This window comes from Halichoerus grypus, chromosome 7 (assembly GCF_964656455.1).
Source record: "Halichoerus grypus chromosome 7, mHalGry1.hap1.1, whole genome shotgun sequence".
Lineage (NCBI taxonomy): Eukaryota > Metazoa > Chordata > Mammalia > Carnivora > Phocidae > Halichoerus > Halichoerus grypus.
In genome coordinates this window covers 12,079,396-12,094,452 of record NC_135718.1, presented here as the reverse complement: position 1 = coordinate 12,094,452, position 15,057 = coordinate 12,079,396, and the positions used below count along the sequence as shown (strand labels likewise).

Sequence of the window (15,057 nt, the reverse complement as noted above, 5' to 3'; positions counted from 1 at the left end):
CTCTGAGGTTCGTGCTATCATCACCCCCTTCACACAAACGAGGACACAGCCACTGACTAGTTAAGTCCAAAATCCCATGGCTCAAGAGTGAGAGGCCAGATTCGAGATGCTGGGCTCCGCTGACACGATGGGACATTCTGCCCCTGACCTCTGAGGGCGTGAGAGACCGCGCGGGAAGACGCGAAGAACCCCAGCCTGGGAGTCAGAGACCCAGGGTCCCGGGTCCGGCTGGGGTCTGCACCGATAGACCAGGTGTCTCGGGCGAGTCCCTTCCCCTTCCTGAGCCTTGGGTTTCTTCACACGCAGGATGCAAGGGCTGAGTCAGAAGAGCCCCCGAGGTCACTCCGGCATGGACACTGTTGTGGCTGTGGGGGCCACTGGGAAACGAGCGCCATCTCTCCGCCCCAGGCAGCCGGTGCCTCGATGTGGGCTCTAAGGGACAGACTGGAGGACCCCAGCTTCCAAAGGCGCCCCAGCTCTGACCCAGCCAGAGTGGTCCAGGAAGAGCCTGGGCCAGCAGAGGTCTCCACCCCCATCCAACCGGTGGACCATGGGAAGTAACACTTGGCTCTAAGCAGCATGCTGCTATTTCTTGAAAATGCAATCCTTACGGGGTCCTAACAAAGGCTTCCTAGCTCGCCACGCTGGACGGAGGGATTGGTTCAGGTGACCCCATCTGGGCCAACGGAATCCTTCCCTGGGAGTCTGGGAACTGAGTGGAAGACATTCTCTGCCTTCGCTGGGGTTTGCTGTGTTTTTCATCCCTCATCAGGACGCTTGGAGGATATGAGCTGGGAGGTGTTGGCAGTCATGTCCCTCAGCAACACGAAGAGGCCAGCGTGTGGCAGGACAGAGGAAGCTGACACCATGAAGATGAGGAGGAGTAGAGCTTCTGCTCGGTGACCACAGCCTACATGGGCCCCCTGCCCACAGCCAGGATCTAAACCAGCACATCTGCCTTCTGGCCTAAGCCACTGCGTGTTGGGTTTCTCACACCAGCTGGTCCCCAGGCCTTCCTGCTAATAGGCCACTTCTTGCTTCTCAAAAGGGATGATGGTCCACTAAATCTGGGCCACTTATGCTAACTTAACACACGCTTGCCATGAAGGGGGAAGACCGGCCGGAGCAATCCTCACAGCACATCGGAGCTGGGAGAACCTGCAAATCACCTCAGCTCGGCGTTCAAGACCCGAGGGGCCGTGCCCGGGGACACGGAGCCAGCTGAGGACGGGGCCTGGGCGAGAGACCGGGGCTGAGGAACGTGCACCTCTGGATTTCCACGCCTGCCCCAAATCAATCCTACTGTCTAAGCTGTGACGGAGAGAGTTTAGCGGGAAGACAACTGAACAAACTTCTTCCTATGCCTCCCACCAGGTTCAGTGTTTGACAAGTTTTGTAAGGATTTTGAGTGTCAAATGTTCGTTCCTACCTGGGGAGATGAGCGTGCATCTTACCTTACAAAAAAGTGCGAGAAGACTTCAGGGATGAAAGCTGAGGTCCCAAAGAGCACTACTCTGGATGTCGCTGTATCTTTAACGGCCTAGCGGAAACGGAAAGGAAGCATCTTAGCACATGGAGTGAGACCGTTTCCAGGGATCCTGCCACTCAAGACAGAGATGAGCAAACAGCAGCTCTCCTCTCTCACTTAGAAAAATACTGCGCGTGGAGAGGTGGAGACAGCCCCTCCGGGCACAGGGCTGGAGGATGGCTGGGCTTGGTGCCGGGATTTATATCCCGCGGGCTCCACCGTGGTTTCCCCATCGGTCTGCCAACCACCCCATCACTAAGTACAAGCAAAGGCAGCTTATAGAAAACTCGTCCCCTCGGGGGGAATGCTGGATTTGCCACCGAGGACTGCTGCGTGTTTTCCTTTCAGTCCAGGAATCGGACACTGGCCTCCCGATCCCGAGCAGCTCCCCAGTTACTCTCACCCCTTCGAGTGGAGGAACCCTCCAGAAGTCCAGCTCAGAGGGCACCAGTGTGGCATCACACCCACACGGACCATGCACCTGTATGCACCCACCTTTCGCTTGTGTCACTAAGTGTGCTGTAAAATCTTACTTCGCACAAACATGTGTAGCTCGTAACGTTTTGTCATCTGTCCTATAATACACACTACTCTACATATGGAGCATTTAAACATGTCATTGACCATATGGGTTATGTGCACAAGGTCACACGTACTCAAGGGCAATGTAAGAGAGGCTCTCAAGGGAAATCCTGACCACAGATGACACTCGCATGTTAACTTCCGAAGCCAACCCCTGGATAAGTCACAACTCTCCATACAGCACTGCTGTGCATGACATGAACAGGCACACACTGGACCATCCCCTTCCAACCCTCTCTTCCACTTCTGGCTTCCTAGGACGGGGCTACAGCCTGCCTTCTGGGCTCCTCGCCCCTGCTCGGCAGCCTGCTCTCTGCTTCTTACACTGACGCTCAGCTCATCCGATTCCTCTGAAGGGAACACCTTTCCCCATGGGGACAGAGGGGCCAACGAGGGTAGCTCTTAAAAAATACACTTTCAGGGGGCGCCTGGGTGGCTCAGTCGGTGAAGCGTCTGCCTTTGACTTCATGATCTCCGGGTCCTGGGATGGAGCCCTGCATCCGGCTCCCTGCTCAGCGGGAAGCCTGCTTCTCCCTCTCCCTCTGCGCTCCCCCCCCCCCCCCCGCTCGTGTGGCTCTCTCCCGGGCACTCGCTGTCTCAAATAAATGAATAAAATCTTTAAAATAAATAAATAAACTTTCAGGAATATAAAATAAAATCGCTCCACTTCAGGAAGAGAGAAGTGGCTGCTGAGGGTGGTGTGATTCAGTGGGGCTGTCCGCCTGTGTGCGAACCGGCCACCCGTCCTGAGGGGCACCGGGCCCAGCCAAGGGCAAACAGTACAGATTGGCCCCCGAAATCTGATCAAAGGTGCCCTATTACAATCAGATATTGCTGGTTGCGTACTTTCTGAAATTTTAGCCAAAGACAATAGACCGTTTGGTGACAGGGAAATGATGAAAGAATGCTTATGCTTACGCACAGCTGCAGACTCTGTTCTTCAGAGGAAGATAAACTTAAAACAGAAAAAAAAAAGCAGAGCATCAAATCTTTCTTTTACCCTAACTTGGCCTTCATGCAGAAAATGAAGTTCCTCCCGGAGAGAAGGACTAGATATCCAGACAGCTCGCGGGGCCCGAGGCCACCTCTCCTGGGAGGCTGAGCACTCGGGCCTCCCAGAGAGAAGTGAGCCTGCGGCTGAGGGCGTGGCCGAGGGCGTGGCCGAGCAGCTGAGGGCGTGGCCGAGCCTAGCACAGCACCTGGTCAGGCGCCTCGTGCCGCGGGGCTACTCACCGACTAAACACCTGCTCTCCTCTTCAGCTGTGTGCACGGTTCACAGCAGCCCTAACACCCTGCAGGTAAAGGGAGCTGCAGAGAAACGCAAACTGACGTCCACATAAAGACCTGTGCACGTCCAGAGCAGCATTATGCAGAACAGCCCCAGCCTGGACACAGTCCAGATACCCCCAGCCTGGGGAAGGGATACGCAGTGGGGTCGGTACATCCATACATGCAACGCTGCTCGGCAGGAAAAAGCAACAGACTGTCGGTAGGTACACGGTACAGGTGGATGAAGCTCAAAAGTGAAAGGAGGCAGACACAAAAAACACTTGTACGAGTCACTTACATGAAATTTCTGAAAAGTCAAAACTGTGAACACATAAAGCAGCTCAGTGTTTCTCTGGGGCCGGGGGTGGGCGAAGGGAGTGACTCAGTGGGCATGAGGGAAATTTTTAGGATGAATATGTTCTAAATTTGGACTGTGGTGACAGCTGCGTAACTGCTTACATTTACTAAAATTCATCTAACTATACTCTCACAAAGGGCGAATTTTATAGTACGTAAATTATCTCTCAATAAAAAGGTCTCATTAGGGTGGCTCTTGGGCACAAAACCTTTATTTCAAAAGCGAGCTATTTTATTTTTGGCAGCTACTTCTCCCCTTGTTACCTGTAATCACTGTGTCTCTACTGTAATTCATTTAGGAAGGTGGCCACTATTTTCAGACATGCCACTGAATAAATGGTCTGGCAGGAATCCGGTGGCACACATGTGATGGTTTATAATCCAGCTTTGTGCCTCGCAGACAGGGTTTAGTGGAATATGCTTTGTGAGCCGAACAATGATGTATTTCCTGACTGAACGAGCAGCCATTTTTTCTGACCTCCGACCAACACAGGCTCGCATTTGGCGGAGGCCCATCGGCGGCGGTCGGTCATACGTGTCAAGCTGGTTGGCGAGAGCACCCGGGAATTTGATCAGACACGACCTGCCGTGATGCCACGTACATGTGACTCACATCTACGATCAGTTAACTTCAAATAAGATTACCTTCCATAGTGTGAGTGGGCCTCATTTAATCAGTTGGAAAACCCTGAGAGCAAAATCTAGAAGGTTTTCCCAAAGAAGAAATTCTGCCTGAAGACCACTGCATGGGCTCCTGAGTTTCTAGCCTGCAGATGGGGCCAACACTTGACTAGCCTACGAGCCCTACAATTGCATGAGCCAATTACAATCAATCAATCAATCAATCAATATCCTATTGGTTCTGTTTCTCTGGAGAACCCAGACTAATGCACCATCTTTTAAACATCGTGGTGCAAAATGTAAAACTGCTCCCTCTGCATAATGAGGGAAAACAGGATAGGGAAAGGCTGAAGGGAGACGTGACTTTGTTCCCAGCTCCCAAACAGACACCTCCATGCTCTCCCCAAAAGGCCAGCCAGCTAGGGCTCCAGAGCGTCCCCCTACCTTTGTCCCGGCTTTTCTGGAATAGCCCATGACATTGCCTTCCTTGTCCATGACTTCAATGCCTCGAATGGGCTCAAGACTTCGGGCTGCGACAACATTCATTGCACTGATGTGGGCTGTGTATGTGAAGAAGAAAATGCACAACAGAGGGCGAGTTTGGTCCAGCGAAGGAACATCTTTTCTGGTGTCAAGCATCTTTCTCTGATGGCTACGCTGCCCCGACCCTCAGGTGGTCAGCCGGCATGTACTGGCCAATCTCGCTCCGTCCGGCGGCTGCAGAGCTGGGTCAGAACCGCTGGCCTCCTAGTCCTGGGTCCTGGGTCCGGCCAGGCTCCAGCCCCCCGACGGGATTCCAGGACAAATCCCTGGGTCCTTGAAATACGGCCCCCTTCTTTGCTTTAGCTGGTCTGACCAGGTTTCTATAACATTCTCCCTGATTTTACCACTGAGATCATTCTGCCAACTCTTCAAACTGTTACGATTTCCAAACTCAAATCTGGAGTGTGAACTAGTGAACTTGCGGGCTGACAAACTTCAAACAGTTGGCTAGTATCTCTGTCACTTCCACCGGAGTCGGCCCGCCAGGCTGGAGCCCCCTAGGCTGCCGCCGCCTCCGTGTGTGACCCTAGGACAGTTCCATAAAGTGCCCCTGCCTCAGCCTCCCTATCTGGAAATGGAATAATGACATTGCTACCCACACGTTTTTGGCAGGACGAAGTGAAATTAAACATGCAGAGGGCTGGCACCGTCTTTAGAGCGAGTTTGTATTCCTGGGCTCGTGTTCACCCTTTGACAGTGGAAAGCAGAGCGACAGAGCAAGGGTCACCTCTCAGACCAAGGACCTAACGGCCTGGAGGCCCCAGGAAGCTGCAAACAGCAGCTGTCAACAGTCACCATGTGGCCAAGGGACTGGGCTGTCCCTCAAGATGTAGGGAGACTCAAGGACCACAAAGATTACATGCTTCCTGCTTACTGAGAATGATGACGGGAAGGGCTTTTTTCAACAGAACGTGATTCAGCCGCATCTGGAGCAAACGAGGGAATAACTAGAAGAAGAAGAGAGAAAACTCGTCATTGCAAAGGACCCAAAGTCAGCTGAACACTCTCAGTAGCACAGAGCTGGCATCAACCTAGCTCCTAGCCCAGGTCAGGCCACTGCAAGCACTCTCTGTGTTATTTTTTAATTCTTGCAACACTGAGGTGTTCGCCCGATCGTCAGAGGCTTAGGGAGGTAACTTGTCTGGAGTCTCGGAGCTGCGAAGAGTTTGAGCCAGGAGGTCAACCCCGGCTTATCTGACTCTAACGTCTATATTTTTAATGATCAGTGTCCTGACATCCCAAGCAATACACAACTTGTATAACATGTTTATGTAGCCTAAGTCAATTTTTTAAAAAGGTAAGAATACTAAGTATATGCCTAGAGACTTGGGGTACTCGTATGCTTACTTAGGGGGTGATGGGATTACAGGTGACCATTTCCCTTCTTGTGTCTTAGCCATACTTTCTTTTTTTCTTTAAAGATTTTATTTATTTATTTGACACAGAGAGAAAGAGAGCCCAAGCAGGGGGAGCAGCAGAGGGAGAGGGAGAAGCAGGCTCCCCGCTGAGCCGGGAGCCCGATGCGGGGCTTGATCCCAGGACTCTGGGATCATGACCTGAGCCGAAGGCAGATGCTTAACCGACTAAGCCACCCAGGCGCCCCTTAGCCATACTTTCTAAATTGTTTAACTTGAAACAAATTTGTAATTCAGAATAGTTTCTTTTGTTCTGAGGAATAAAAAAGATTTGATAGATTTTTAAAATACCCACTCCAAAAAAGGAGGAAGAGGCAATCACTCCTGTCCCTAGTAACACACTCTCATGTAGGCGACGATTCTAAGGAAGAAACAAAAGTATGTATTCAGCAAACACCACGGTTTTACCCAGGAAGGATTATTAAAACAAACAAACTCCAAAAGAAGTAACACAGAATTGCGTATCCCCTGGGCCTCATAATACTCACATAACTTGCGTTTCCATTGACAATGTTGAATGTTGTGGTGTAGGTATAGAAGGAAATCTGCAGAAAGACAGGCACATAGATCACACACTACGGTCATTCGAGCACAACAGAACTCAGGAATCATGAAATAGAAATAGTTTTTACCTGAGGTAAAATCAGGGACTTCAGACTCTTTACCGACAGCATCGAGAAAAATATCTTTTAAGAAAATAAAGCAGAGTTTTAAGTGTTTGGAGGGGAGGGAGAACTTGCTGGGCGGGGGGGGAGGGCAAAGAACTTCCCAGGGGAGACAATGCGCTGAGCACCCCACTCTCCCCAGGCGCTGGGACAAGGAGGCTACCGGGCGGTGGCGTGCAATGCTCAGCAAACACCCACAGGACACTGAGGACATGTGGGGGGCAGTCTCACAGTGGTCCCTGCTTCCAAGATGTGGGATGCAGCAGGGCGGGGCAGCTGAGGAGTACGCACTCACGAGTGGACACAGACACAGGGCAGGTGTGGAGGAAGTGACGGAGGAAGGCTGTCCCTTTGTGAGAGCACCTCGTGAGAGTCAAGGTGGGACCGCCTCGCTGGGGGGCAGTTCCAGGTCCCAGGTGAGGGCGTGTACGGGGGAGGAGGGTTAAGGGAGAGAAGGTAATGGACTATTCTGTGTGTTTGAGGCAGGGAGCCTGTCGTCCATCTCCTCGGAAGTGCTCTGCGCACCCAAGGCATCCCAAGAAAGGATAACCTTGTGACACTGGGACCTTCGAGAGGCTCCTGACTGGGTAAGTGTGAGGGCGGGGTGAAGGCCTGTGAGTAGCAGACAAGGGTCAGAGGTGGGGAATCCACAGCCATCTACCAGGCCGTGGCGGGATAGGGGTCCAGAGCTGGAGGTCACAAACCACTGAGGTTAGGAGATGAGCGACATCTTCCTACACCTGGGGTCTCAGGCTGACTCACCATGGGCGCCGTGAAAGGTAGGAGAGCTGGCAAAGAAGAGAAGAGGATCGGTGACCGTCGCTGTCCAGGTGCAGGGAAGAAGAGGCCAGAAAGGGGAGTCGCCCACCCAAGAACCTTCCCTCTGGCACCCTGAAGGCACGGATGCCAAAGGACAGTCTGTACTCATTCTTTTATTTTTCCTAATAATAACCATGTGCATACAGCTAGCATTTCAGTCAGCACCGTCCAGAAAGACGTAACGAGGCACCCTCCGGCCTTCCAGTCCCTCTCACTGGAGGCAAGCGGTTAACCTGTTCATCCTCCCCAGGAACTTAGCACATTCGTGATACTGTCATTTATAAGAAGAAACCTGGATTTGCTCTTTATCCCTGTTCTTAGCACAGAGATCCTAAAACCCTTGGAGCTTCCTGAGAACAGCAATAAAAAGGTGAAATGGGTGTCTTTTTTACCCTAGCAAGCCCCTTTCCACCTCGCCTGAGTTGATTTTTTTTTTTTAAAGGTAGATTTATTTATTTGACAGAGACACACATCGAGAGAGGGAACACAAGCAGGGGGAGTGGGAGAGGGAGAAGCAGGCTCCCCCTGAGCAGGAAGCCCCATGCGGGGCTCATTCCCAGGACCCTGGGATCATGACCTGAGCTGACGCTTAACCACTGAGCCACCCAGGCGCCCCCTGAGTTGATGTTAATAAGGAGACTTTTGGGGGTGCCTGGGTGGCTCAGTCATTAAGCGTCTGCCTTCGGCTCAGGTCATGATCCCGGGGTCCTGGGATCCAGCCCCGCATCGGGCTCCCTGCTTAGTGCATAGCCTGCTTCTCCCTCTCCCACTCCCCCTGCTTGTGTTCCCTCTCTCGCTGTGTCTCTCTCTGTCAAATAAATAAATAAAATCTTAAAATAAGATAAGGGGACTTTGGGAAAGCCTCCGAGGAGGGGGCTGGTTGCCAGGGGAACCAGCTGGGGGATGAGGGGGTTGGACCTTCCAGCCCCACCCGCTGCCTCCACCTCCCGGGCGGGGAAAGGGGCTGGAGGCAGGGCTAGTCACAGTGGCCAAGGATTTAGTCAACCAATAAAGCCTCCACTCGCACAGCGTTTCTGGCTTGCTGAGCATGTGCGGTGCTGGAGAGGGTGTGGAAACTCCGTCCTCCCCAGCCTCCCTTGCCCTGCGCCTCTCTTCCATCTGTCCCCTTTAATAATAAACCAGGAACCTAGTAAGTAAACTGTCTCCCCGGGTTCTGTGAGCCATTCTAGCAATTTCAAACCCAAGGAGGGAGGTGTGAGAACCTCCAATTTATAGCCGGTTGGTCAGAAGTACAGGAGAGAATCTGGACTTTCAATTGGCGTTGGAAGTGGGGGTGGTCTTGTGGGACTGAGCCCTTCACCCGGGGGGTCTGCTGCCGCCTCCAGGTCGACAGTGTCAGAACTGCGTTAAAACTGTAGGACACGCTGCTGGGGTCACAGAATTAAAGGGGGTGGGAAAAGCCTGCACATCTGGTATGAGAAGTGAAACCTCAGGGGCACCTCGTTGGCTCGGTCAGTAGAGCATGCAACTCTTGATCTCGGGGGTTGTGAGTTTGAGCCTCACGTTGGGTGTAGAGATTACTAAAAATAATAAATAAAGTTAAAAAAATGCCAACTCACATGGATAGGCTTAAAAAAAAAAGTGAAGCATCGAGAGGAGAAACAAGTGTTTTTCCTTCATGACGTCTATCAGGATAGATGCAAACTCCCACACTCTCTTGTGCTCACGATACTTATTCACACAAAGAGGATCACTATATGCTGTTTTATACTTTGCCTTTTTTCTCCTTAATACTAGTTCCTGGAGATCCACTCTTCCACATTGGCATACAGGATGTACGTCAATCTTTTTAATGAATTATTTAACTATAGTCTGAATTGTTGGATATTCATGTTGTTCCCAGTTTCTTGTTTATTAACAGAGAGAATATCATAGTTAAAAGGGCCCTGTACTATCATGGGTTTTATTCCCCCATCATAGTTTTTGTTTTTTTTTTTAAGATTTTAAGTTATTTATTTGACAGAGAGAGAGAGAACACAAGCAGGGGGAGCAGCAGAGAGAGAGAGAAGCAGGCTCCCACTGAGCGGGGAGCCCAACGTGGGGCTCGATCCCAGGACCCCGGGATCATGACCTGAGCCGAAGGCAGACGCTTAACCGACTGAGCCACCCAGGCACCCCTCCCCTCATCATAGTTAAGAGAGAGAGAATACTACGTGGAATCCAAAATACTTATGAGTTACAAGTTCTGGAACCATCAACAAAATGATTGTGTGTTCCTTGGGAGATGACAGAGCAAAGAAGGTTTCAGACCCAGGCCTGTGCCCTCACCCCCAACTCCCCAGATCTTTCCACAGGACTGGACGCAGCTCTGAGTCCCAAACCTACTCTTTTCCACTATCAAACCCAGACTCGGATGCAAACATCCTTTTTAAGCTGTGGTTTCCAGACTCACACTCAGAAATCCTTCCAGGAAAAAAAAAAAAAAAGACAGGTAGACTTTCTGAACTGTTACAAACAAACCATGTTTTCCCAACCCATTTCTGAAAATTAGAAGCAGCTCACCTGCAGGTCGAAAAGGAACAGGAATCAGTTTGCTGTTGTCAGGATGCACTGTTGACTTCGCAAAGGTAAACACAAAGGTTAGTCTGATGTTTGGCTTTGTTTTTTGTAGGAGGCTAAAAATTAGGAAAGGGCTGAAACTTACGAGACTTCTCTTCCAAGCGTCTTTTACCTGAAAAGAGAAAAAAAAGCAACAGCTTTTAAAGGTAAATTGGCAGCAAAAGAGGAAAAAAAACCCATCTCTTCTCCAGTCTCATTTCTGGTGCCATCTTCACTCTGCCTTTTCAGGAGTGAAGACCAGGGACGCCTGGGTGGCTCAGTCGTTAAACGTCTGCCTTCGACTCAGGTCATGATCCCGGGGTCCTGGGATTGAGCCCCGCATCAGGCTCCCCGCTCGGCGGAGAGCCTGCTTCTCCCTCTCCCACTCCCCTGCTTGTGTTCCCTCTTTTGCTGTGTCTCTCTGTCAAATAAATAAAATCTTAAAAAAAAAAAAAAAGTGACCAGAACTGTTCAGTGCCACACGGATTGAAAAGTCAAAATAAATGAAGCAAATGAATCAAACAAACAAATGAACTGACAATAAGCAATGAGATGACCCACAGAAAGAAAATGACCAGAACATTAAAAAGTCCTCCATCTCTCTCTTTTTTTTAAAGATTTTATTTATTTATTTATCAGAGAGAGAAAGCACAAGCAGGGGGAGCAGCAGGCAGAGGGAGAGGGAGAAGCAGGCCCCCGATGAGCAGGGAGCCTGATGTGGGGCTCAATCCCAGGACCCTGGGACCATGACCCGAGACAAAGGCAGACGCTTAACCAACTGAACCACCCAGGTGCCCCAAAAAGTCCTCAGTCTCTTACCTTGGAGAGGGTTCAAGACCAACACCTAACTTAGCCCTCAGGTGAGTCCCTAAATCCAGCCTGCCCCTGGCTCAGAGAAGAGCAGGTTGTTTGCAGGTGACACACCACACCATTAGCCAAGGCACCTGCCTCAGAGCCAGGCTGTGAGCCCAGAGGCCCCATAAAGTTCTTAAAAAAAAATCAAACCAACATAATATGTGCACTTTCCACAGGCTCCCTCACGGAACTGATATTTGTGGGCTCTGGAAAGCCCCATACACAGCAAGATAGATAACAAATACTTGGTTTAAGTCTTGGGGCAGGAATGTAACCCTGACCCGGAACACTGCCTCTAACGGGAACAGATTCTGACTTCAGAGGCCTGCCTGAATTCTGGAGTTTGCCATGGGCTGCAGGGGTCAGCCACAGAGAATCCCCACTAATATCTGAGCATAGGAAGAACCCTAGGATTTTTTTTTTCGTCCTTAATACTAGTTCCTCCTACTAGTAATCTGGTTTATGAGAACGAATTCTAATTACATCTAAAAAAAACTAACCCAGTTTTGAAAAGCAGATCCCCTGGGCAGTGTTTACGATGACCAAACTCCACCTGATTTCAGACCATGCAAGGAGAAATCTCCTGAGGGCAACCACATCCAACCTTGAACCCAGCACACGAAACATACCCTTTGGTCCTCCAAGTCACGTATGGACGCATCTTCATTTGTTAACAATAGTTGCCTTGATTTTTCTATTTTTTCCTATAATCAGATAGAAAGAAATCAAGCAATGATCTCAACCTGATTTAGATTTGTCCATATGATTTAGGAATCACATGCTCATTCACACCTGATTTCAGTGCAACTCATAGCCAAGGTTCTCTACTCCCTGAGAGTTTCCATGAGGATAGTGCTGTGTGTCACTCAGACTTAGAGCTCCAGCAGCTTGACCCACAGGTGGCTGCCACCTCCCCCTCCCCCCAGACAGCTGATGTCAGCTGTCTCTGTGAGTGCTCCCACCATCTGCCTGGCTCGTAAGTTAGAAACCTAGAAGTCCCTCCTCTCTCTCTCTCCCACATCTGATCCATTCAGGCTTACTTCCTCTCTTCATTTTTTCTTTCTTTCTTTTTTTAAAATATTTTATTTATTTATTTGCCAGAGAGAGAGATAGCGAGAGCAGGAACACAAGCAAGGGGAGTGGGAGAGGGAGAAGCAGGCTTCCCGCAGAGCAGGGAGCCCAATGTGGGACTCGATCCCAGGACCCTGGGATCATGACCTGAGCCGAAGGCAGACGCTTAACGACTGAGCCACCCAGGCGCCCCTCTTCATTTTTTTCTTAATTTGAGAAAAAAGAATTAAATACAGAAAAGACAATGAAATGAGTACATACTCATAATCCCCTCATCCAGAACGAACAACAGTAAACATTCAGTCATATTAGCTTCCAATTTTTTTCCCCAAAAGCCATCACCCCAGTTTCGTGTCTCCCCATTCTATCAGAGATAACCACTATTATGAGTTCAAGGTATTAACTTCCAGTCCACTTTTTAATACTTATATATACACGAATACATGTATCTATAACAAAGATGTAGTATTGGGTCTTTATATTGGAATTTGAATAAATGTTGATAACTAGATCATCACTTTTAACTTTTATTAGTATTCCACTGTATGAATATACCACGTTATGTTTCTCTATTTCCCTACTGACGGGGATTCAGGTTGTTTTTTAAAAAACAAGGCTGCATGGAACATCTTGAGCACAAGGATGGGAGTGTCCCTGTGGGTCCAGCCCTGAAGGATTATTGCTGCTGATACGGTATCTCCTCCTCTTGAGCCCTCGGCCACACCTGGTTCAAACCCTCATTACTCACCACCTGGTGACCAAAGAGACCGTCTGGAACACAAACCTCACCACCCCGCCCTGCAGGCCAAATGCAAACCCCTCCCATCTGAAGGACACACAAGGCCCTTGAGGACCTGCCTGCTTCCCTGCATTAAAAGCCCCACCTACTGGACGACCTGCTTTCTCCCCTGGGCTTTGCTTACAGTCCCCTCTGGCCTTGCCTCAACACTCTCCCCCAGTTTCCTGCCGCACCCCTCCTTTAGCACCCTAGGTCTAGGCCAGTGACGACCTTTGTCCGTCTATCCTATTACCAGGGATTTATTTTGATCCCTTCTGATACGGCAGTACCAACCCTGGTGTTACCTGTCTGCTTTTGTTTATAAACCTTCCAGTCTAACAAGCTCATGCGGAAGGAATAAAAACAATATATATGGATTCTGTTTCAACTGCTTTCAAAGGGACGCAGTCTTCACATTTCAGAATAAAATGTAAAATGTCTTATTTCCAAAAACAAGGAAGTACTTACAATTGAAACAACCAAATTTGTAGGATCCAACAATTCTGTCCACTGAAGAAATCTCTGAATAAAAGACTTAAGAGGGAAAAGAGCACCAGAGAGGTTAATGGTGGCAGGAACAACAACAACAAAAAAGATAAGAGACCCTAACAGGGCCTTCTAACCAAAGCAGCTCCTGGAATCTTCGGGACATCCCCGGGATCTTACAGGTGAGGAAACAGGCACAGAAAAGCTCATGAACGTACCCATGGAAACCCAGCCAGGAAAGGACTCAGTAGCATGTGCTCTTCCACTTCCATACCAAATTACTCTTGAAGGTTAAAAGCCCAGACTTTGGGGTCAAATGGGCCTAGTCCATATCCCACAAATGACCTTGAACCAACTACCTAGAAGAGTCTTAGAATTTGTTTCTTTACCCTCATCCTTGTTACAAGGATTAACTTGAGTCATAAAGAACCGGACACCCCCAGCGAGGCCTTAGTAAAGGTTGCTCGGTTCACACGTGGAGGAGGCATGAGCTCCCTGTCCGTTTCAACTTCCCCACCTAAGAAAACCCCACTGGGCCCTACTTTAGGTAAGGCTGAAAGAGAACACCCTAGAATTATACTATCCAGTTAGCTCCATGTGGCTATGGAGCCCTTGAAATGTGGCCAGGCCAAACTGAAGTATGCTATATGTGTAAAATATACACCAGATTTCAAAGACTTTCTAGAAAAAAAAGCATGTAAATATCTCACTAATAATTTTTATATCGATTATGTGTTGAAATGTTAGTATTTTATATGTTGGGCTAAATACATTAAAATTAATTTCAGCTGTTTCTTTTTACCCTCCTGAATGTGGTTACTAGAAAATTGTAAATGACCTATATGGCTCCCATCACATTGCCATTGGGCAGCGCCGTCCAGTCCCCGCCTGGAGGCGGGGCCGGAGCGACTTCCTGTCCTCGCCGGCTGCCCACAGCCCCCGCGTCGTTTGAGTGGCTGAGCCTACCGAGCTTGGGAGGCTGGGGGCTCCTGGGAGCACCTGTTCCTTTCCAACCTGATGCTCAGCAACAGCTCAGGCAGCAGAGGGCCGACACCTGCGGGGGGAGGGGGGCTGACTCCCCAGGGCAGGGCGACCTTGTGGCGACCCTCGCTAGCCAGGCCCGGGGCAGAGGTGACACGCGGTAACCGCCGTGGCTGTCGGCATCCCGCACTCTTGGGTTTCCCCTTCGTCCCCTCCCGGGGTCTGAGGTGGGAAGGCGGGTGGTGCGACCACGTGGCCTGCCCAAGGTCACCCGGGCCAGCCGGCGACTCCGCGCGGTGACTCCACGGGGCCCAGGGCCACCCCGCCCCCAGCCGCGCCGGGCCCGGGCCGTACTTGACGTTCGGTGATCCAGAAGCGCACGTTGGGCTCCATGCGGGAGCCGCGCCGCTGCACCCAGGGAGCCGCCCGGCCCCTGCGCTTCCTCCTCCTCGGGCGCTGCTTCCCGGGACCTGTGCGGTGGCTGGAGAGGCAGCGGCGGCCGGGCCAGGCGCGGAGGAGGAGCCGGGC

At 50.5% G+C, this 15,057-nt stretch overlaps 1 protein-coding gene across 4 annotated transcripts in view; it reads right to left on the bottom strand.

The window, feature by feature from the left end:
- Window positions 1-15,057, bottom strand: part of SFXN4 (sideroflexin 4) — a 20,821-nt gene extending 5,764 nt beyond the window's left edge. Inside the window, exons 1-12 of one of the 4 annotated variants that reach the window (XM_078077065.1) lie at window positions 14,884-15,057; window positions 13,531-13,596; window positions 11,843-11,917; window positions 10,465-10,491; window positions 10,323-10,377; window positions 7,743-7,768; window positions 6,948-7,001; window positions 6,804-6,860; window positions 6,611-6,676; window positions 5,775-5,847; window positions 4,802-4,917; window positions 1,455-1,540 (exon numbers count right to left, since the gene is read on the bottom strand). In XM_078077065.1, coding sequence (XP_077933191.1) covers window positions 1,455-1,540; window positions 4,802-4,917; window positions 5,775-5,847; window positions 6,611-6,676; window positions 6,804-6,860; window positions 6,948-7,001; window positions 7,743-7,768; window positions 10,323-10,377; window positions 10,465-10,491; window positions 11,843-11,917; window positions 13,531-13,596; window positions 14,884-14,922 — 740 coding nt within the window. In that variant the 5' untranslated portion in view covers window positions 14,923-15,057. Of the gene's footprint in view, window positions 1-1,454; window positions 1,541-4,801; window positions 4,918-5,774; window positions 5,848-6,610; window positions 6,677-6,803; window positions 6,861-6,947; window positions 7,002-7,742; window positions 7,769-10,322; window positions 10,378-10,464; window positions 10,492-11,713; window positions 11,822-11,842; window positions 11,918-13,530; window positions 13,597-14,883 lie in introns of those variants that run through there. The other 3 variants (XM_036123837.2, XM_078077066.1, XM_078077067.1) reach the window with 3 other exon arrangements.